The 21,795-nt window shown below is 53.3% G+C and overlaps 1 protein-coding gene across 7 annotated transcripts; it reads left to right on the top strand.

The window, feature by feature from the left end:
* Positions 1–81: 81 nt before the first annotated feature.
* LOC138379721 (probable 2-ketogluconate reductase) lies at positions 82–19,317 on the top strand. 7 transcript variants are annotated; one of them, XM_069464845.1, is made up of 10 exons: positions 82–276; positions 1,525–1,628; positions 4,513–4,596; positions 10,468–10,611; positions 11,850–11,914; positions 13,794–14,289; positions 15,348–15,519; positions 16,113–16,291; positions 17,541–17,637; positions 18,907–19,317. In XM_069464845.1, the coding sequence occupies exons 6-10, from the start codon at positions 13,872–13,874 to the stop codon at positions 19,061–19,063; spliced, it is 1,023 nt and encodes a 340-aa protein (XP_069320946.1). In that variant the 5' UTR covers positions 82–276; positions 1,525–1,628; positions 4,513–4,596; positions 10,468–10,611; positions 11,850–11,914; positions 13,794–13,871; the 3' UTR covers positions 19,064–19,317. The 7 variants fall into 7 exon arrangements, with proteins under 7 accessions (XP_069320946.1, XP_069320944.1, XP_069320947.1 ...); XM_069464843.1 differs by lacking the exon at positions 1,525–1,628 and having other exon boundaries at positions 114–276; XM_069464846.1 differs by lacking the exon at positions 82–276 and having other exon boundaries at positions 1,505–1,628.
* Positions 19,318–21,795: the final 2,478 nt, after the last annotated feature.

The following is a 21,795-nucleotide window of genomic DNA, read 5'->3' as shown; positions in this document are numbered from 1 at the left end:
TTATGAATAATGCTGCTATAAACATTCATGAACAAGTTGTTGTGTGGACTTAAGCTTTCATATGGTAACTATGTTTAACTTTTTCTTTTCTTTCATATTTTTTTCCTTCCTAGCCAGCGGATTCCAGCATAACAGTTTGAGGAATTGCCGAACTGTTTTCCAAAGTGGCTACACCATTTCATATTCTCACCAGCAATGTGTAAAGGTTTCAGTTTCTCCACGTCCTTGCCCACACTTATTATAATTATTTACATACTTCTCCTTATGACCATCCTGGTAGGTATGAAGGGATATCTTATTGTGGTTTTGCTTTACATTTCCCTAATGGTTAGTGATGGAGAGCATCTTTCCATGGGCTTATTGGCCATTTACAGAAATAACTATTTATATCGTTTATGCATTTAGAAAATTGGGCTAGTTATCTTTTGATTATTGAGTTGTAATTGATTCTGGATAGAAATCCCTTCCCAGATAAAGGGTTTGAAAATATTTTCTCCCATTCTGTGGATTGTCTTTTTTTATTGGTATCATTTGCACACAAGTTTTAAATTTTGATTAAGTCTTTATCTTTTCTTTTGTTGCTTATGCTTTTGGTATTGTGTCTAAGAAACCACTGTTTAATTCAAGGTCATGAATATTTACTCGTGTTTTCTTCTAGAGTTTATAATTTTAGGTCCTATATTTAGGTCTGTGATTCATTTTGAGCTAATTTTTATGTATGGTATGAGGTATCCAACTTCATTCTTTTGCATGTAGATATTCAATTGTTCCAGCACCATTTGTTAGAAAGATTATTCTGTCCCCATCACATTATCTTGGCACCTTTGTTGAAAATCAATCAGTTTAAATATAAGGATCTATTTCTGTACTCTCAATTCTGTTCCATTGATTCACGTGTTCAGCCTTATGTCAGTACCACACTGTCTTGATTTGTTCTAGAAATTGGGAAGTCTCAGTCCTCCAACTTTGTTCCTTTTCAAGATTGGTTTGGCTATTCTGGGTTCCTCACATTTCCATATGAACCTTAGGATCAGTTTGTTAATTTCTATAAAAGGGGCAGCAGGGATTTTAATAGGAATTAATGTTGAATTCCTGTTCACACTAATTTAGAAGGCATTGCCATTATTGCCATCTTAACAATATTGTCTTCTGATCCGTGAACATGGGATTTCTTTCCATTTATTTAGGTCTTTTTTAATTTCTATGATACATTATAGTTTTCAGTGTCCACATCTTACACTTTTTTTGTTAAATTTATTCCTAAATATTTTCTTTTTAATGCTATTTAAATGGGATACTTTTTAAGTTTAATTTTCTGATTATTCATAGCTTGTGTATAGAAATGCAATCAATTATTGTATATTGATCTTGCATCCTGCAACCGTGCTGAGTCATTTATTATTTTTAATAATTTTTTTAGTGGCTTTCTTAAGATTTTCTATATACAAGATCATGTCATTTGCAAATAGGGACAGTTTTATTTCTTCCTTTCCAATTTGGATGCTTTTCCTTTTTCTTGCCTAGCTGCCGTGGCTGAAATATCCAGTACAATGTTCAGTAGAAGTGGTGAGAACAGACGTCTTGTCTTGTTCTTGATCTTAGCGGAAAGCATTCAGTCTACCCATCAGGTATGAATGGTTTGAGTGTTTCATAGATGCCCTCCATCAGGGTGAGGAAATTCTCTTCTGCTCCTAGTTTGTTTTTATCATGAAAGGGTGTTGGATTTTGTCATATGCTTTTTCTACATCTAGTGAGATGATCCTGTGGTTTTTGTACTTTATTAATATGGTATATTACATTGATTTTTTTAATATGTTAAAACAACCTTGCATTCCTAGGATAAATCTCAGTTGGTCTTGGTAATTATTTTTTATATGTTGCTAGATTTGGTTTGCTAGTATTTTGTTGAGATTTTGTGTCCATAATTCCTAAGATATTGGTCTGTAGTTTTCTTGTGATATCTTTGTCTGATTTTGGTATCAGGATAACAATGATGGCCTCATAGTTGAGAAGTGTTATCCTCTTTTCTATTTTTTTTTTTGAAGAGTTTGTGAAGTATTGATATTAATTCTTCTTTAAATGTTTGGTAGAATTCACCAGTGAGGGCATTTGGCCACATTTTTTCTTTGTAAAATAAAATTAGAAATACTGTTCTAAAAAATTTTTAAAATACAATAAAAGTTGCAGATTTGGCAGGGTAAGCTCCACTTATTGGGAAAGTTAAAGCATGTGGAAGACATCATTCCCTCATTATAATTTAAAATGAGATGTTATTTATTTTTGTGTAGAAACTGTGTTTGGTCAACATTTTCTGTTCTATCAATATGGAGGCAGATAGGATTTTTTTTTTTTTTTTTTTTTTTGAGACAAAGTTTCATTCTCACCCAGGTTGGAGTGTAGTGGTATGATCATAGCTCACTGTAGCCACAAACTCCTGGGCTCAAGCAATCCTCCTGCCTCAGCCTCCCACATAGCTGGGACTATAAGCATGCATCACCACACCTGGCTAATTTTTAAACATTTTTTTTGTAAAGATGAGGTCTCACTATGTTGTTCAGGCTGGTCTTGAACTCTGTCCTCAAATAATCCTCCTGCCTCTGCCTCCCGAAGCACTAGGATCACAGGTGTGAGCCACCGTGCCTGGCCAAGCCTAACAATTATTTGGCTAAAGCTCCTCATCTCTCCTTCCATTACATCAAAAAGTATCTGATCATCAAAAAAATGGCAATAAATAGGCAAAATCATCACTTGAGCTAATCAAACTGCTTGAGTTACACTTTAGAAATAGGATTCTTCATTAAAAGAATGACTATGCAAATTGAAGGCACTGTAAAAGCAAAAAAAAAAGAATGACTAAACATAAGCATTAAATAATGCAGTCTAAAATTCTCAAGTAAGAGCCAGGCAGATATCTGGGGGAGACGAAAGTGTCACTGCATGTCCTGACTGGGAAAGGGTGCACACATCCACAGTGCCCATCCCTTCAGAGCAACTGCCTTGAGTTAAGGAACCAATTGCTACTAATGATAGCCCTGTAACTCCTCTAGATGACTTTATAGTTTTAAAAGAATGTGTTAAGCCAAATATAAGACAATGTTAACATGAGGCTTTCCTCTCTCAAATTTCAGCAGAGTCCCCAGGTTTAAAATAAATGATTCTAGGTGCATATTCTTTCCAGAGAAACCAGACAAGGTTTACAGATTTTGCAGAGGAAATACCAGCCTACAGATTGTCCATCACCCTACTTGAGGATATATGAGGTGTTCCATCCCCGCCAAAACTGAGGCTGGAGTTGCCCCAAAAGCAGTGGCAAAGAAGTTCTCACAAGGGAGTGCCCCAAACTGTCCTGATGTGGGACCAGTTGGGATTCCAAAGAAAGCAGAGCGATTGGTCCAAAGGGCTTATTAGAGGAACTAATATACAGAGTGCTTCAGCAGTCATCCTTGTGGACAGCAAAAGAGTTGTTCTACCTATGTATGTCCACCATGAGGGGGTTGGGGCATGCAGTTTACATAAAGGTTCCGGGAATTTGGCTCAGGGCCAGGGCTGGGTTTCTTCAGTGTTTCGGGCAGCAACCTAAAACATCTTTAACAGTGTCTGGGAATGTTCATGGGCCCTGTGTGGGTTCGCGCCTACAGGGAGAAACACGCAGCTGGCCAGGCCACAGAAAAGTGAAGGCACTCTATGTCTTGGTCAGGACAGAGAAAAACGTGGGAGGAACTGGGCCACCATACAGGATATAAGAAAATATGTTGAGGGAAAATTTTGAGATCATTTCTTTGGAGAAAGTTGTGGTATGATGTATATTCCCATTCTCATTCTCTTCCCTTTGGGAAAAGAGGGGGTGCTTCCATGCTACCTCAAGCCAAGCAAGAACCCTCACTTTGGGTGGGATGGGGTCGGAAGGGAAAAGACCCTATCACTGGGGACTTGATCTTTGCTTAGCTGCAGAAATCTCTAAGTCCGTGTTCACTAAAGGGGCTTGAGTTGAGCTCTTGCGAGAAACCCTCAAAATCATACACAGTATGTTCTCTTTGAAAGGAGCCAATGCTTAACCTTATACTAAGAGTAATGCAAGTATCCAACTGCAGAAAAATAAACAGGTATACTTATTGACACTATATAGCTGTAAAAATGAATGATTACACCTCCACATATGAATAGGGACGAATCTCACACATACTGCTAAGTTTAGGAAAAAGCAGGTCACAGAAGACTAAAGTATAATCCCATTAAAATAAAATGCAAAAGCAAGCTAAACCATATATTGCTTAGGCAAATATATGTATATAAAAGGAGAAATAAAAACCATAAAATTCCAGATAGGGGCTGCAAGTGGGGCAGAGAGGAGCACAGGGAACTTCAAAGGTGATGGTGTATTTCTTATGCATGAGGGTGCATGACCAGGGGCTCATTTTATTGCTATTCTTTGTACCTTACACATGTTACCGTCTTTTGTGTGTATACAATAAAAAAGTTAAAGCCAGTTTTATCAAATTCTTACTTTTTCAGTACATTGAGTTCCAGCTTAACACAGGAGGTATTCTGGGAATTTGTGGATTCTTTTTGCTGGATGAATTCTCTAGAGCCCTCTGGGTAAGTAGTTGGAAAAGAAAACTTCAGTCTTTTGTAACTTACTGGTAATACTTTCTGCAAGGTGAAACTCACTCAAGAGTTTTGTTATGACCTTTAAAGAGTAAAACTATGTGTTTGCTCACTAGACTTTCAAAAACATGCTGTTTTGGGAAAGCCTTACTCCCTTTATTTGCCTTTCATTCATTCTTTTTTTTTTTTTTTTTTGAGACAGAATCTCACTCTGTTGCCTGGGCTAGAGTGCCGTGGCGTCAGCCTAGCTCACAGCAACCTCAAACTCCCGGGCTCAAGCGATCCTCCTGCCTCAGCCTCCCAAGTAGCTGGGACTACAGGCATGCGCCACCATGCCCAGCTAATTTTTTCTATATATATATTTTTAGTTGGCCAGATAATTTCTTTCTATTTTTTTTTAGGAGAGACGGGGTCTCGCTCATTGCTCAGGCTGGTCTCGCACTCCTGACCTCGAGCGATCCACCCGCCTCGGCCTCCCAGAGTGCTGAGGTGACAGGCGTGAGCCACCGCGCCCGGCCCATTCATTCTTTATTCAACAAATATTTATTTTGCATGTACATGTGCCAGACATGATGTCAAATGCTAGAAACTCTTGTGGAGTCTAGCAGAGGAGCCCGACATTACACAGAAAATCAGATACGTAATTTAGAATCATCTTAAAGTCCTACGAGGGGGAGAGTTCAGGGCATTATGAGAGCATTTAGCAGGGGGGCACATACTGTTTGAGAAGTTCCGGAAAAGCTTCTTTCTCTAAGAATGTGACATTTAAGTTGGGACTGCAGGACGCTTGACAATCAACCAGGGAAACGGGTGGGGGAAGGTTCCAGGCAGCCTGGGAACAAGCCCAGGGCGAGACTACGTAAGAGGAAACGGAAAACGTGCACTGGCCGGACGGGACGCCCCACGGCGCGCGAAGTGGGTGGGCGCAGGGTTTGGGCTTCACCGCCGGGGCAAGGGAAGAACGTGCAGAGTTGTGTGTTTCTTGTACACACCTGGGCTGCTGTGTACACCCAGGAGGGGACTGCAAAGGGAGCACGTGAGGAAACCCGCGTTTTAGATCATTGACTGCACCGGGGTCGCGAGAGCTGACGCTGGTTTCGAGGTCTGACCTGGGGGTAAAACTCCGAGACGCAGTCAGAATGGCGACTGACGTCAGGACCCCGGGTGAAACACTTTGTTCCCCGAAGAGGTGACTTAAGTGACACATTACCTAAAAGACGACAGTTAACACGGTCAAAGTTTTCTACACACTTTCTTGTTGTTAATTTGGGGGGTGAACACCTCGCCGGTCGCGCCCCAGGACCGCCCGGCGCCCCAGCAGCGTCCGCCACGCGGCCGTCGCCGGGCCACCTCCCCGCCCGCACGGGCCGCGGCCCCGGTCTGCGTCCCGCCCTCCGCCGTCTCTGCGGCGAAGACCCTCCGGGCACCATACGCACGCCCGCATGCTTCCGGTACGCGCCACCATGACTTCCGCCGCTCTCGCCTGCCCAGAAGGAGCGGATGGAGAGGGCGTGACCAGTGAGGGGGCTGGGGCGTGGCCGAGGAAGTGTTCGCACCGTGGGGGCGTGGCCGGCGCTCGACCGGGGCGGGGCCAGGGAAGGGCGGGGCTCCGGGCGCGTCGCTCGGTGCTCTTTGACCTCCCGGGGCTCGGGGTCGCTCTGTGGCGCCCGCTAAACCTGGGTGGTTTGGGAAGGTAAGTGGAACCCTCTGGCGTCGCGGAGCGGCCCGGGTGTGGCTGTGCCTTGGGACCTTACGTGGGACCAGGTGGGCTGGGCCGGATCCCGAGACCCTTCAGAAACTCTGCCGGGACCTGAAGGTCAGTTTGGACTGTTTATTGCTCCTCTGTTCTCTAGGCACGAGCAGATTAAGCTATACATGGATGAGCTTCAGGTTGGCGCGACAGGTTTTATAGTTCGTATTTACTTTTTTGCATGAATCTGCTTTTTGTTATTTTGTTGCTTTGTGTGTGTGTGTGTGTGTGTGTGTGTGTTTAGCAATCCCGGACAAACCATTTTTTAGGAAGGTAGCATTTGTTTATGCTGAGACACGTTGTGACATATTGATGTTTTCATGTTATTTTTCTGAGACAGAGTCTCACTCTGTCACGCAGGCTGGAGTGCAGTGGCACCATCACAGCGCACTGCAGCCTCAAACTCCGGGGCTCAAGTGATCCTCCCACCTCAGCCTCCTGAGTAACTGGGCCTGCAGACGTTCGCCACCACACCCAGCTAATTTTTCTATTTTTTGTAGAGATAGGGTCTCACTGTGTTGCCCAGGCTGGTCTTGAACTCCTGGTTTCAAGCGATCCTCCCGCCTCAGCCTCTCAAAGTGCTCAGATTGCAGGCGTGAGCCACCATGCCCAGCCCTGTAAGGTCATTTTTCTTTGCATACGGGACCATTTGAAGTAGGGCCGTTCGATTTCATCCAGATGCTGCCATTTCATAACTATAAATATGTGTTGGTCTTGGTTTATGTGTTTTCTCATTGGGTAGAAGCATTCTTTGTCAAAGGGCTACGGCCTTAGCAGTAGGAAAAGTACTGTTAGAAAGAATCATTCCAGCTTGGGGCATCCCTCCTGAGCTGCACAGTGATCCTGGGGCTCTTTTTACTAGACAAGCCGTTCCGTCCATTTCCAGAATCTGGCCGGCAGTGCAGCATTGGCATTGTGCCTACCATCTCCAGTCCTCCGGGTTGGTAGAACAGAAAAATGGCACAAGAAAACCCAATTAGCTAAGTTAATGGAGGCTTTTAACCTCCTTGGCCAAAAGCCCTCCCACTGTCTTGCCGAACCTTAGGTCCGCTCCTTTTGGACAGCACTGCCTGTCCCCTTGCCAGACGACGACAGAGGCCTAGAGGCTGGACGAGGGCTTATGTTAGCCGGCCTTACTCAAGGGGAAATACCGAATTATTTTCAAGGACTAGTTAAAACTGTAACAAAGAATACAAAGCTCCCCGGGGGCCAGAGACTCCCAGGATCACGCATTGCAGTCAGATGACTAACTCTTGTGCCGCAAAATTAAAGGCAGTTGCTTCTTAGATTCACATCTCACACCAGAAACAAGCACCCGACCACATTCCTGACCACACCTGGACCTCTGAATCAGTCTCTGACACCTGCCTGCAATTTTGGAAAACACCCGAGGCTCAGACGGTCTCCAGAGCAACAACCGAGCAGACGTTCTTCCTGAGACGCTGGCCCAGGCCAGTCCCCGTGAACCCTGAGGTAACTCTATTCTTACCTTACTTGCTGTAGATTATATTGCCAAAAACCCGGAATGCTTTAACCAAGATCTCACAGAGGTTGCTTGGTGTCTGCAGAATGTCCCTGGGTGTAACTTTCTAAATGGGTGTGGTCATGAATTTCCTTGTTAGACTCAGAAAAGTGTTTTACCTGTTCACCCTCCTTCCCACAGTCTCCTATCTGCCTGCCCCAAAACTTCTCCTGCTTCCCTGCAAACCTCACTGATTTCCCCGCTGATGGAGCCCACATGGTTTGGTGTGACATAGAGCTGATGAAATGAGGGCCACCGATGGGAACTGTTCCACTCTAAACATTCCCAGAGGTGCCCCCCTTTCAGGGCACCTCTATTTTAAGGCTCTCACCAAATACGATGCCCGGCAGGAATGTTTAACAATGCCTGAAGATGATTACTGAGGGGTCCAATCACAGACTGTTGCACAGCCATAGATACTGATGCTGTCAGGTTTAGACAGAGCCTGGGGTGGCGGGAGAAACCTCACTGCCTCCTGTGTGACCTGCGCTTGTGGCCAGACGGCCTCACCCGGCACCAACCGCACTGGCACTGCCTGGAAGATCTCTTCATGGCGTCAGCTGTGGTGGACAGAGACCCCTGACAGCACAAATTCCACCCAAGGCAAGGGCACCTCTGGGAGGCCTGATGGAACACCCAGACAAGGGCACACTTGGGCGTAGCCTCCCTGCAGCTGCAATCATTTGGGACACCCAGGGGCGGGGTTGACTCCACTCATCCGAATGCACTGATGCCATTAGCATACAACGGTCACAGCATTCCTGGTGGGTACACCAACATTGGCCATCCAGAAGACTAAAACACACCCTCGCTGGAGGACAGGGAACTGGGCTAGGCACACCGGGACAAGCCCAATTCATGGCTTGTGAAGAGAGGCATCCCTTAGAGAAAATTCCCTCTCCAAAACCGGCCACCGCAGAAGGAATGGTGTTCCAGGAGGAGGAAAGGGACGGGAAGCTGCCCTAGAGGATGATGGCGCCCTCATCACGTGGGTGGAAGAGACCAGACAAGCCATAAAATACTCCCAAACCAGAGGCGGGTGAGGGCGTGGGCGTGTGCTCTGGCCGTGACTGCACGTGGACCGGAGCAGCCGTGCAGCGGTGGCTGCCGTGCTCAGGGCTGAGGCTCCGTCTGACACTGAAGACGTGTGGTCCCCCGAGTTGATGGAAATTTTCAGGTGGCAAATGTGACCTCAGACACTATTCTCAAAGCTGAATGAGGCTCAAGGGTGTTCCGCAGTCCAGCCAGCGGGCACTGGGCCCACCGTAAGCAGCATGGGGACACGTCCACAGGAGGACCACGGCGGCTGCCGTTTCCCTCTCAGGCTGTGCAAAAGGGAAAGAGAATGGTTGTGCCCTCAAACCACTTGGAATCCTGATTTTTCCCAAATTTGGACCCTGATGTCCACCCCCATGAGATATAACATTTGGTGTAGGTGAAAGGCTGTTTTTGTGGGGCGAGGTGACAAAATGGCACTGTGGAATCAAATGATTTCTCTTGTAACAAAACCTCTTTTTCTCTCCCAAATACCAGTATATGGTGCAACACCAAGGTGGTGGGGAAAATAGATTTGTCAACGGTAAACAAGTTCTGTGGCAATTTAGACAGTGAAGACTGGATGTTTCTTGAATTTACACCCTCCTCAGCATGCTGTGCCTGTGAAGGTGTCAACCAGAAAAACAGAACGAGGCTCCTAATTTGGAAAGGAGAGCTTTATTTCTTGTGGGGGGCCGAGGCCTGCAGGTGACCATTCCAGCAGCTCCCGGGCCACATGCCAGGGACGTGTGCTTCCAGGCGGGGACACTGGGAGCAGGAAGTCGTACCGAGCAGGTGGCAAATGCACGTGTGTGACACGCCGTGGGAGGGAATGTTCGTGAAACGAGGAACAGCTGCCTGGTGCGGTTGTGCTCCATGCCGCTTCATGGGGTCTGCTCAGTCAGCGGGCCCCTGGGATTTTATGAGTATTTGTGAGTTCACAGACCACTTGGCCAGAAGAAAAATTAAAGGCATTAGATTCTGACCTGGTGTTGGTCCTACGGTCCTCGAATACAAGTAGCCACAGGTTCAAATGCCCGTTGGCGAGCAGGGTAAGTCTGGCAGCAGCGGGTGGGGAACGTGTGGCCTCCAGATCCCCGAGTGTGGCCCCTCGGCCAAATCCAGACTTCACAGAACAAATTGTTCTGTGAACTTTGGATTCAGTCCAAAGGCCACGCTCAAGGATCCAGAAGGCCACACGTGGCCCCGAGGCCACAGGTTCCCCACACCCCCGACACCACCGGCTGCCGAATGGGCAGCTCTGGGGTTGAGACTTCGGCCCGGGGACCTCCTGCGCTGTCAGCCGCTCGCTCGTGCGTCCCACGGAGTGGTCTTTGGCCAACGGGGGAGCTGAGGACTGAACTCTGAGCTTTTTTTTCATTGCCCGGATTCCTCTGTGAGAGGCCTGGTGAGCCATGGTGATGCAGTCTCACTAGATGGGCTTTATTAACTGGTGTCATGTGGCTCACTTGCCGGCCTGACTGGGGAGTAGCATCACGTGACAGATGGCAGCTCCCCTCATCTCCGCTGAAGCCTGTCTTTCTGCTGACTCCAGGTCTTGACACAAAGCTTAACTCTTTCAACCAGTTGCCAGCTGAAGAATCCCCAAAACCCAGCTCCAGCCGAGGCAGGAGGATCAGTTGAGCCCAGGAGTACGAGGCTTTAGTGAGCTGTGGCGCAGTCCAGCCTGGGTGACACGGTGGGACCCCACCTCTGACAGAGAACGTGGAGGGGGAAAGGGAGGGAAGACAAGAGCCAGCTGGTGCTACTTTGAGGCAAATTTTGGGAAAGTGAGACAGATTTGGGGGATATTGAACTCACCTGTCAAATATCAAGAGAGAGGAGTGATGTAGAAAGCAAAGCAGAATCTCAGGACAAGAAGCCGTGAGCTTGGTGGGCTAGAAGCAGCCTCACACGCCAGTCTCAGGAGAGGGTCGAAAGTTGCAAGTAGACGTTCAGCTACGGATGGACCGTCACGGAGAGAGCAGCGCACACCTTCAGACACGAGACACCCACAGTGAGGTAGAGGGAGGCGGGTGATCCATTTGGAGAGATGGGAAGGTACCTGGGGGGAATGTCCACACGTGGCGAGGGGTCAGAGGAGAGGCCCCCAGGGCTCCAGGCTCCCCTGCGGAAACCGCCACCCACGCCGTGGCAGCCCTGCCCACCGCAGGCCTCCAGGCTGATCGGGGAGCTGCTTGGAGGTGGTGTAGTGACATTGCAGTGACATCGCAGGGGACCTGCTGACGCCACTCTGAGCTCAGGATGTGCACAGAGATCAGACTCACTGCAGTCACCTCCACGTCACCCTGCCAGGCCAGGGAGGGAGCAAGGGGGGCCCCGAGGCTGGGAGCCTTGCGCCCCCATCCCCTGCCCTGAGGCCTGTGTGGGGAGAGGCCCCGGCCACACCCAAGAAGCCTGGAGCGAGTGGTCCCGAGGCAGTGGGGCCGCAGTTTGGTTTTATGCATTTTAGCGAGACAGGAATTGCAGGAGAGTCACAAATGAATACATGGAAGGTACGCAGTGGTTTGTCCCAGACAAGTGGGACATCTCGCAGCAGGGACTTACAGGTTATAGGTGGGTTTAAAGATTCTTTGGTTTGTAATTGGTTAAAAAATGAAGCTTTTTCTGAAGGTTTGTAATGTTTTAAGCTAGGCAAGTCTGTTAATCAGAGATAAGCCTCAGCACACAGACGCAAGCGATCTGCTAAGTGACTTGGTGGCCGTGCCCTCCCTCTGACCCCCACGCCCTCCCTCTGACCCCCGAGCCCCCCCTCTGACCCCCGCGCCCCCTCAGTCAGGGCTGCTCAAGGCTCCCTGGACCACACACCCCTCCTTGTCCCAGGCGACGCCTCCCAGGAGACTATATCCATCTCTGACGTTCCTTGAAAGAAGTGGAAGTTCATTCTGCTTTTCTTTCTGGGTCTCAATTTTCCAGGGCCTTTAAAAGAAGAAAAGCCTGAATTTAGAGCTTTGAGTCTGCGGAAGGCAATTTCAACAAAGGTAATATTCTTTTTCTTCATTAAGCAATCGCCTTAATAACTAATAACTAATTTTTAATCTATTGTAGCACGTCAGGTTGGACAGTGTGAGGAAAATGCAGGTAGTGAGGAAGGGGAGGTGCCTGCACTGTCACGCGGCTGGGCAAAAACAAGGCTGTAGGAATCCTGAAGTCCCTCCGTTCCGCAGGTGGAGGTGCCCTGCTGGCGGTGACGGCAGAGTTGTCCAGCGTGGGGCCCTGCGGGGCCACCTGTCCTCTCAGCCTCGTGATGTAGAAATCAGGGAGCAGAAGGGACTGGGTGTGCAGCCGGCCCCCACCGGGCACCTGCGGGCCCTGCCCCACAGTCCCTGCTCTGGGACGTGGCTTTCACGTCCGACCGCGGCCTGTGCTGGACATGGGTCAGGCTGTGCTTGCTGGAGGGAGCTGTGAGGCCCAGCTTGTCCTCTCTGCTGCTCTCGGTCCCCGGGCGGGCTCTCGTCCCCTCATCTGGGCAGCGAAACCGGAGGCTCTGGACCTTCTCCGCGTGCACACGCTGCTCCAGGCTGTGGCAGTCCTGTGACACACCCTTGCCCTTTAACCCGTGTTGTGGACAGACAGGTCAGGAAGCAAACCACCTCCCCCTGAAATGAACTAAAATACTCTTATCTTGGATAAAGCCATTTTAATATTTTACCCAAAGTCAAAAAAGTAAACACAGGTTGTTTTTTGGTTTTTTTTTAACCAGTTATGCTCTGATCTTTGAACAAGTTTTAAACATTCTTTAGCTTTGTTTTTCCTGCCAAGTTCCAGGGACCCAAAGATAAAAAATGTATTCATTAGCCTCAAGGCTTGAAAATTGACAGGTTTTCTTTTTAGGGGAAAGATACAAATGTTTAAAAAAATCTTATTTTTAATCAGGAAGAAGGCACATGAAGCTTTATTTAATTCACGTGACAGGCAGTAGCACACGTTTTACTTTCACGGTGGAAGCCGGTCAGTCCTAGGAGTCACGTGTTGCTGTGCAGGGTCAGTGTGCCGCCCGGCGTGTGTGACTGCAGGTGGGCGCAGAGGGTCCCTCCGACCGTGGCCCTGTTCTGAGAAGCTGGAGATGCAGTCCCCGTGCTTGATGCGGTTCTTATCAAGGATGAAAGGTTGATGCCACAGGAAATCTGTACAAACCAACTGTGAACACTTTCCTGCTTCTGCCAGTAGCAGCCCGGCCGACTGCCCGCCGCCAGCGCCTTGGCCTCGGCGCTCTCCCAGCTCTCTGTTTTGTGCTGTTCAGCGCATGAGTGACTCTAACTGCGTCTCTGGACTCTCATGGCCTTTGAAGGCTCCCGAAACACGTAGAACTTGCATGAAATGGCAGTTTCGTTCTCTGGCCCTGCTGGGAGGTGAAGGGGAGGCTTTGCCTGCCCACCCGCTGTGGGCACGAGGTGCCCCAACACCAGTGACTGCAGACCCACACGGATCACTCGTGTCGCAGTTGCTTTGGGCCAGGAGTCCAGGAGTGGCTCAGCTGGGGGTCTCATTCGGGGTCTCCCCGAGACTGCAGTCGAGTGCCGGTGCAGCTGCAGCCCTCCTGGCTTGCGCAGCAGTCAGCTGGCCTCACAAGCTCTGCTCCCAAGTCATCTGGGAGCTGGGCAACGCCGGCCCCTGGGAGGGAGACAGAGAGAGGAGGCCCAGGGAGCGAGGCCCCGAGACAGGAGCCGGGGTCTCTGCTGAGCAAGTGCAGCCACACTCCAGGCGGAGACCCAGGGATGCGACTGCCAGGAGGGGCCACCTCGGGGCTGCCTCCCCTGTCCGCTGTCCATTAAAGGACAGAAATTAAGCCCACATGTGATAGGGAGGTGGGCACAACGGAGACTTTGTACACAGTGCTGCGGGTCTGTTCCCTTTCAGGTTTTGTAGGACGTTGTCCGGGACAGGCAGTGAATCCCAGTCTTGCTGTAATTTGGAAAGCCTGTGGGCAGCAGACACATGCGTGGGCTGTTCCCGTCCGTCTCTCTGCAGGTCATGGACGGTGGGGAGCTGCCTGGCGTTCTGGTGTTTGCACTTGAAGGACCCCATGGCGTATGTGAGGCTCACATTGCAGAGCTGCAGAAATACTTCCGTCTCGTTACCATGGCAGAATTTGTGGAGAATAAAACACAATTCTGTCAGAAGATCCAGGCCATATACATATGGGGTGGAAAGCCGGCCATCGACCGGGAGCTCCTGCAGAGCCTGCCTTCCCTGAAGATCATCGCCAACGGGGGAGTTGGCCTGGACCACCTGGACCTGCAGCTCATCGCCAGCCTCGGCGTGCCGGTGGCCAACACGCCGCAGGCCGTCTCCGAGCCCACGGCAGACCTGGGGATGGCCTTGCTGCTGGCCGCAGCCCGCAGAGTCCTGGAAGGTAAAACCCCCAGCGAAGATTGTGGCTTTCCAAAGAACCAAATGATATATGTTTAATCACACACATGTTAAAATAATTGTAAAATATGCAAATAGGGCCAGGCATGGCAGCTCACACCTGTAATCCCAGCACTTTGAGAGGCTGAGGCAGGAGGATCGCTTGAGGCCAGGAGGAGTTCAAGACCAGCCTGAGCAACATAGCCAGACTCTGTCTGTACAAAAAAATAGAAAAATTAGCTGGGTGTGGTGACGTGTACCTGTAGTCCCAGCTACTAGGAGGCTGAGGAGGGAGGATCTCTTTCTTGAGCCCAGGAATTTGAGGCTGCAGTAAGCTATGATGATGCCACTGCTCTCCAGCCTGGGTGACAGAGTGAGACTCAGTCTCAAAAATATATATATATATATTCAAATAAGCTCCTCAAGTTACATGTCTCTTTCTGGTCCTGACTTCTTCACCCCACATCTGGGACTTTATTTCCCTGGGGACGGGAGCCCCTCCTGGTGGCTTGCAGCCTGGTAGTGCCCAGCCCGGCAACCGGGGCAGACGTAGCCCAGCAGCCTCCCGAAATGTGGGTGTGAGTGATCTCAGAGCCACCGCGGAGATGCCCTGGGATGGCGCCAGCAGGCAGCACATACCTGGGGACATCCCCCCTCCCACACCCTCCACCGCCTCTGGGAGCCTCCCTGGGCGCCCACAGCTGCCCACCCCCCTGACATGAAGCTTCAGTGCGAAGGGTTCCGGAAAAGAATCAGGAGTCAGGCTCTATTTCTGGCTAATGGTTAACACACACACACACACACACACATACCCCAAAACAACTAATTTTAACCAGAACTACTTCTTAATGTGAAAGAAGTTTCTATTTTAAAGCATCCTACCAGGAGGCCCTGGCTTTGCTTTGAAGAAACTATCATTGCTCCTGTCCTTCAACTGTCCCTGACACAAAATAATGTGCAGGGCGTGGCCCAGGCATGTCCCGACCCCGCACTTTGTCAGAGCCGCAGGGCCGCGGGTCGTCTGTGGCCTCCGCTGCCCACTGTGTGCTTGGCGTGTTGCAGGCTGTCGGCTGGCCGTCGCACCCGCCGCAGGGGAGTTCTGTGTGAACTGGATGGGTCAGGAGGTGACAGGGGCCACGCTGGGCATCGTTGGCATGGGCAGCATCGGCTACAAGATTGCTCGAAGGGCCACAGCGTTCGAGATGAAGATTCTGTACCACAATAGGACCCGCAGGTAAATGCAAAGACTGGCTTTGGAACCGAGGGGAGCCGGCAGCTGCACCACCTCCGTGTGGCTGGGTGCGTCTGGCCGGGCAGGAGAGTCCGGAGAGGGTTGGCGCAACGGCTCTGTGGACAGCAGCCACCTGCACGCGGCTCTCAGCTGAATATCGGCCGTCTGGGGTGGCCAGGGCAGGAGTTAGGATTCACCTAGAACCAGAAAAAAAACAGCAAAACCACCTGTGTCAGACCCTGTGATACCTGCTCTCTGGTCAGGCGCCTTCTGTCTCTTGTCTGGGATCTTTGGTGAAAGCGACGGGGCCAGGCCTGTCCCAGGCTCTGGGGGCCCCAAGAGGGGAGGAGGCAGTACCTGCCCTCCAGGAGCTCGGGGTCCGGTGGGGACGCTGCGGTCAGCGATTCTGGGCTTTGCAGCAGCTGCCCAGGCTCTGGCCTCCTGGGCCCACGTGGAGTCTGGCCGGGGGGGGGGGGGGGGGGGGGGGGAGGGGGGGGGAGACAGGCTCTGGCTCTCCTGAGAGGCTCCTCCCATGAGGGCAACGTGATGGATTTCTGGCTGGAGGATGTGATTTTTCTTCCTTGTTGCCTTCCCAGGAAATCGGAGGAGGAGGCAGCGGTTGGGGCCACTTACTGCGAGAGGCTGGACAGCCTGCTGCAGCAGTCGGACTTTGTGATGCTGGCGGCCAGCCTGACGCCCCAGACCCGTGGGCTGATCGGGCGGCGGGAGCTGCGGCTGATGAAGCCCACCGCCGTCCTCATCAACGTCAGCAGAGGTGCGCCGGCACCCTGAGCCCACGGGGCAGAACGAGCCTCTAGCAGTCGTCTTGGCGTTTCTAGTCGGCCCTTTGTCCTAAATGATGCCGGGGTCTGAAAAATGCGCTTAGATTGGTGGGAGGGGATTACGGGACTTTCACTTTCTATTTAGAGACATTCCTGATTTTTATCTTTACGGCATTTTGAACCTCAGATCATTAACAGTAACAAAAGGGATGAGGATGCCACAATATGGGGGTTTTCAATCTCATCTCTTTATGGAGATGAATTTTCTGAGCCATCACTTTCAAAAATAACTCAGTGTCACTTTGGTTATCTGACGTTTATGTGCCAGAAGGCCCTGTGCTGTGACCAGGTGGGACGGCAGGTGGGCGGTGGCACTCAGCGGGAAGGGGGCAGGTAGCTGGTGCAGCTCTGCAGGCCGAGGCCGGCGGCACAGAGCCCTGTGTGCTCTGCCGAAGTCCAGTTCTCCCGTCTGTAGAACGAGGAAAACCTGCTTGCAGGAAACCTCACGGCAATGAGCTAACGGCGCAGTTGGAAAGTTCCCTGGAAGCTCAGGCCTCCCAGGCGAGTGTGAACGGCTGGTGCAGCCTCAGCTGTCTCGGCCTCAGAGTGGGCCTCGTCCAGCGGCCACTCGGGCAGTGGCCACGGATGGAGGGCCGAGGGCGGCCTCAGCCTGAAGGGAAGAGCGTTTCTTCTCAGCGTCTGCTGCTCAGGCTCGCACACGATTTTGTGTTGGAAACCGTCGTTACGGAGCATGCTCGGTCGGCTGAATTTCCAGATGCAGCGGTCCAGCTCGTCGGGAGCTGTTAGCTCAGCTCGAACCCTGTGGCTCTGGGCAGCGGTGTGAGATGGGCCCAGGCTCAGGGCCAGACAAACCCAGGCTTGAATCGGCAGGGTTGTGTTAGGAGCTGTGTGATCTTGGGCAAGTCTGTAACTACGAGCCTCGGTTTCCCCACCCGTAAAAGGAATATTGGCCTTGCTGAGTTGTTTCGGGATTCGGAGAGATCGTGTGCATGCAGGCTTAGCTTCCTCCCAGGCACGTGGTGGGCAGGCCTGGTTTCTGTTACGTCTAATGAAAAATCGGGCAGTGTGAAGTCCACAGGTTCTTTGTCAAACTTTTGATTTACCTTTAAATGTGTTGTTGGAACAAAAGTAAGACGTGTTTGCAACAGCAGCTGCTGTGACCAGCACCGCTCCGGCGTGTTGCAGGCCGTGGTGATCGGAGATGCCGTCTCGTTGGTCCAGGTCTGCTGGTTGATCAGGACGCTCTGGTGGAAGCTCTTCAGACTGGGGTTATCGGCGCCGCCGCGCTGGACGTGACCTGCCCGGAGCCCCTGCCCAGGTAACAGCCACACAGACCCCCGGAGGGGCAGAGTCCACAGTCCCGACAGTCCACAGGAGCTGTCGAGGCTCGGCCCGGGGGGAGGGGCCTGAGCAGGTGACTGTCCCGGTGGGGGCAGCGGCTGGCGTGCAGCCTGTGTCCAGCCCGCAGCACCTCCTCAGAGAGGAGCTCGGGGCGCCCCAGGCAGTGGACCCCGGGGAGGAGGCTGCGTGAAATGCCTCCCGTGCCCAGCAGGCAGCTGTCCCCACCTGTGACCCCGGCTTGCCCTGGGAATGCCCCTTACACTCCTAGCTCAGGAAGTTTCTAGTGAGATAAAATTGAAGTTATTCCCTCAATTGCTTTTCAAGCAAATGTGTGTAATTCTGTATGTATCTCATTTGCTCATGTATTTTGACCCAGTGATCCATCCTGTCAGGACTAGAGTCTTGATTCTGTCGTTTGTTAGACCAGAGACTCCTCCCAGCTTTGACTTCTGTCCAGTAGACAAGTGACTGTCACATATTAACCGAACTTAACATCTAAGTTTACCAAGATCGACCACAGAACTTATAGACATTTCTGAGAAAAACGGTAATTTATGTAGAACAGAGGTTCTCTGAGTGTCTCTTGTCCCTGAACTGAACTGGGTCTCCTTGCACGACGGAGCCAACCACCGAGGGACCATATTTTTGCAGCGAGAAGAGTTTACTGTCAGGCGGCCGAGACAAGGGGGCTGGAGTCAGGTTCCGGTTGAGTCCTGACTTGGAGGGGAGCCCCTGGGCCAGGAGCTGGGCTGCGGCGAGGGGCTGGGGGAGGTGCCTGGGCTGCGTCTCGCCCTGAACGCTGCTACTCGTCAGAAGACGGTGGTGTTTCCCCGACCGCCAGTCTGGCCCCATGGGTTATGCCTGTGGGTTTTTTATCATGGCTCACTGTAAAATTTGGCACGCTGGGGAAAACGGTCCTGGGTGTCACCGGTGTCAGCGTGACCAAGTCCAGGAGGCTCTGGGTGACACATCCAACACGAGGCAAATTCCTGAGCCGGCTGGAGACTGGGAAATGTTTTTGAGGAAGTGTCTTCCCAAGCTGCAGTTAGGGCAGGTGGAAGGGAGTAGTGGAGGAGGAGCCCTCTGAGCAGAAGGGCGCCGGGTCCCTTGGGAGGAGGCAGCTGCCGCAGGACAGAGACAAGAGCTGTCCCCGCTCAGGGAGGGGATTCCCCCGGGAGGTGAAACCAGAGTATGGAGTTAGGAGACCAGACAACGCTGAACAGTCCCTCGGTAACTCTGATTCCAGAGATCATCCTTTGTTGAAGCTGAAGAATGTCACCCTGACACCTCACATTGGAAGTGCGACGCACCAAGCGAGATGGCGGATGATGAGGGACATGACTGACAGCATCCTGGCTGCTCTCGGTGGCCGTCCCATCCCCAACGAAGTGCTGCTGCCGTGATTCCCTGGGCGAGGCGTGGCGGCTCACAGGGGAAATGGTATTTTGTGTACCGTATCGATGTCCAGCCCAGCACGTGGGCCGCCTACTCTCAGGACGGGCGCGGTAGCGAACTTCCGTAGCCTGGTCTCGTCCTCCTCAGCGCCGTTCTTGAGGGAACTTGGTTTTCTCATTGGTAAATGGGGCACAAAGAAGAATTGCTTGTCTAAAGTTTCAGCCTGCAAACAGCTGAATTTTGATGAAAGCCCTAGGCTTGGTTTTAATTTGGATTTGGTCTTTGACTCTCCTAGTGCAGTGTTGGGTGGAAAACTCAGTTCTCCCACTGCACTCTCACCACATGCTTGTAGTGCCAGATGTGTGGGGATTTCTCTCCGCCGGCAAGCAAGCAGGTCCGCAGCGGACACCACCCAGGTGTCCTCTGATCCAGTTCAGTTCTGGCACTGTCTGCCTGGAGGTGGTGTCGGATCCCACAGGCTGAGGGCTCAAGCCCACAACACTGCCCCCTTGAGATACCGGCCAAAAGTCCAGGCCCCCAGAACTTCTGACCCACTAGCTTCACCTTGGGGTTCCCAGGACCCCGCTTAGGCTCGATTAACTTGCATGTTTATCAGTGTATTACAAAGGATATTTTATTTTGTTTTAGAGTGTTGCTCTGTTACCCAGGCTGTAGTCATAGCTCACCGCAGCCTTGGACTCCTGAGCTCAAGCGCTCCGCCCAAACGACAACCACCTACCGCCCGCCCCACGCACAGCAATCGCCACGCCTACGCGACTCCACGACCATCAGTCGCCACGCCCACACACCGTCACGCGTGGCTGTAGCCACGCCCATCCGTCGCGACGCCCATACGCCGACAGGCGCAGCAGAGGCCACGCCCTGCCTTCGCCCCGCCCACACGTCGCCACGGGCAGCAGTCGCCCCGCCCACGCGTAGCCGCAGCCCCACCCATACGCCGTAACGCGCAGACGGAGCCCCGGCCTCTCGTCGCCACGCACAGCTGCAGCCCCGCCCTCGCGCCACCGTGGCCACGCCCATCAATCGCCCCGCCCACACTACGCCATGCGCAGCCACAGCCACGCTCTCTCGTCCCCACGCGCAGCTGCAGCCCCGCCCTCTCATCGCTACGCGCAGCCGCAGCCCGGCCCTCGTGTGGCCACACGCAACCGCAGTCCTGCCCACACGCCCACACGCACAGCTGAAGCCCCGCCCTCGCGCCACCATCGCCCCGCCTTAACGTCGCCACGCCGATCAATCGCCCCGCCCTCACGCAAGCCGCCGCCCCGCCCACACTACGTCACGCGCAGCCGCAGCCCCGCCCTCTTGTCGCTACGCGCAGCCGCAGCCCCGCCCTCTCGTCGCTACGCGCAGCCGTAGCCCCGCCCTCTCGTCGCTACGCGCAGCCTCAGTCCCGCCCTCGCGTGGCCACGCGCAGCCGCAGCCCCACCCACATGGCGTCACGCGCAGCCGCAGCCCCGCCCTCGCGTGGCCAAGCACTGCCGCAGCCCCGCCCTCGCGTGGCGACGCGCAGCCGCAGCCCCGCCCAAATGGCGCCACGCCCAGCCGCAGCCCCGCCCTCGAGTGGCCACGCGCAGCCGCGGGACCCCCCACATGGGGTCACGCGCAGGCGCAGCCCAGCCCTCGCGTGGCCAAATACAGGCGCAGTCCCGCCCTCGAGTGGCCACGCGCAGCCGGAGCCCCGCCCTCTCATCGCTACGCGCAGCCGCAGCCCCGCCCTATCGTCGCTATGCGCAACCGCGGGACCGCCCACACGGCATCACGCGCAGCCGCAGCCCCGCCCTCGCGTGGCCAAGCACTGCCGCAGTCCCGCCCTCTCGTGGCCACGCACAGCCGCAGTCCCACCCTCGCGTGGCCACCCACAGCCGCAGTCCCGCCCTTGCGTGGCCACGCGCAGCCGCAGCCCCACCCACATGGCGTCAGTCGCAGCCGCAGCCCCGCCCTCTCTTCGCTACGCGTAGCCGCAGCCCCACCCACATGTCGTCACGCGCAGCCGCAGCCCCGCCCTCGCGTGGCCAAGCACTGCCGCAGCCCCGCCCTCGCGTGGCGACGCGCAGCCGCAGCCCCGCCCAAATGGCGCCACGCCCAGCCGCAGCCCCGCCCTCTCGTCGCTACGCGCAGCCGCGGGACCGCCCACATGGGGTCACGCGCAGGCGCAGCCTAGCCCTCGCGTGGCCACGTACAGCCGCAGTCCCGCCCTCGCGTGGCCACGCGCAGCCGCAGCACCGCCCTCTCATCGCTACGCGCAGCCGCAGCCCCGCCCTCTCGTCGCTATGCGCAGCCGCGGGATCACCCACATGGCGTCACGCGCAGCCGCAGCCCCGCCCTCTCGTGGCCACGCGCAGCCGCAGCCCCACCTACATGGCGTCACGCGCAGCCGCAGCCCCGCCCTCTCGTCACTACGCGCAGCCGCAGCCCCGCCCTCTCGTCGCTACGCGCAGCCGCAGCCCCGCCCTCGCGACACCATCTCCCCGCCTTCCCGTCGCCACGCCCATCCATCGCCCCGCCCACACTGTCACGCGCAGCCGCAGCCACGCCCACACGTCACGTGCCGCTGCAGCCCCGCCCACACAGCGTCACGCGCAGCCGCAGCACCACCCCCTCGTCGCCATGCACAGCGCAGCCCCACCCACACGCCCTCACGCGCAGCCGCAGCCCCGCCCCCGCGACACCATCGCCCCGCCTTCACGTCGCCCCGCCCATCCATCGCCCCGCCCAC

Source organism: Eulemur rufifrons, unplaced genomic scaffold (genome assembly GCF_041146395.1).
Source record: "Eulemur rufifrons isolate Redbay unplaced genomic scaffold, OSU_ERuf_1 scaffold_150, whole genome shotgun sequence".
Lineage (NCBI taxonomy): Eukaryota > Metazoa > Chordata > Mammalia > Primates > Lemuridae > Eulemur > Eulemur rufifrons.
This window is presented reverse-complemented; position numbering and strand designations above follow the sequence as displayed.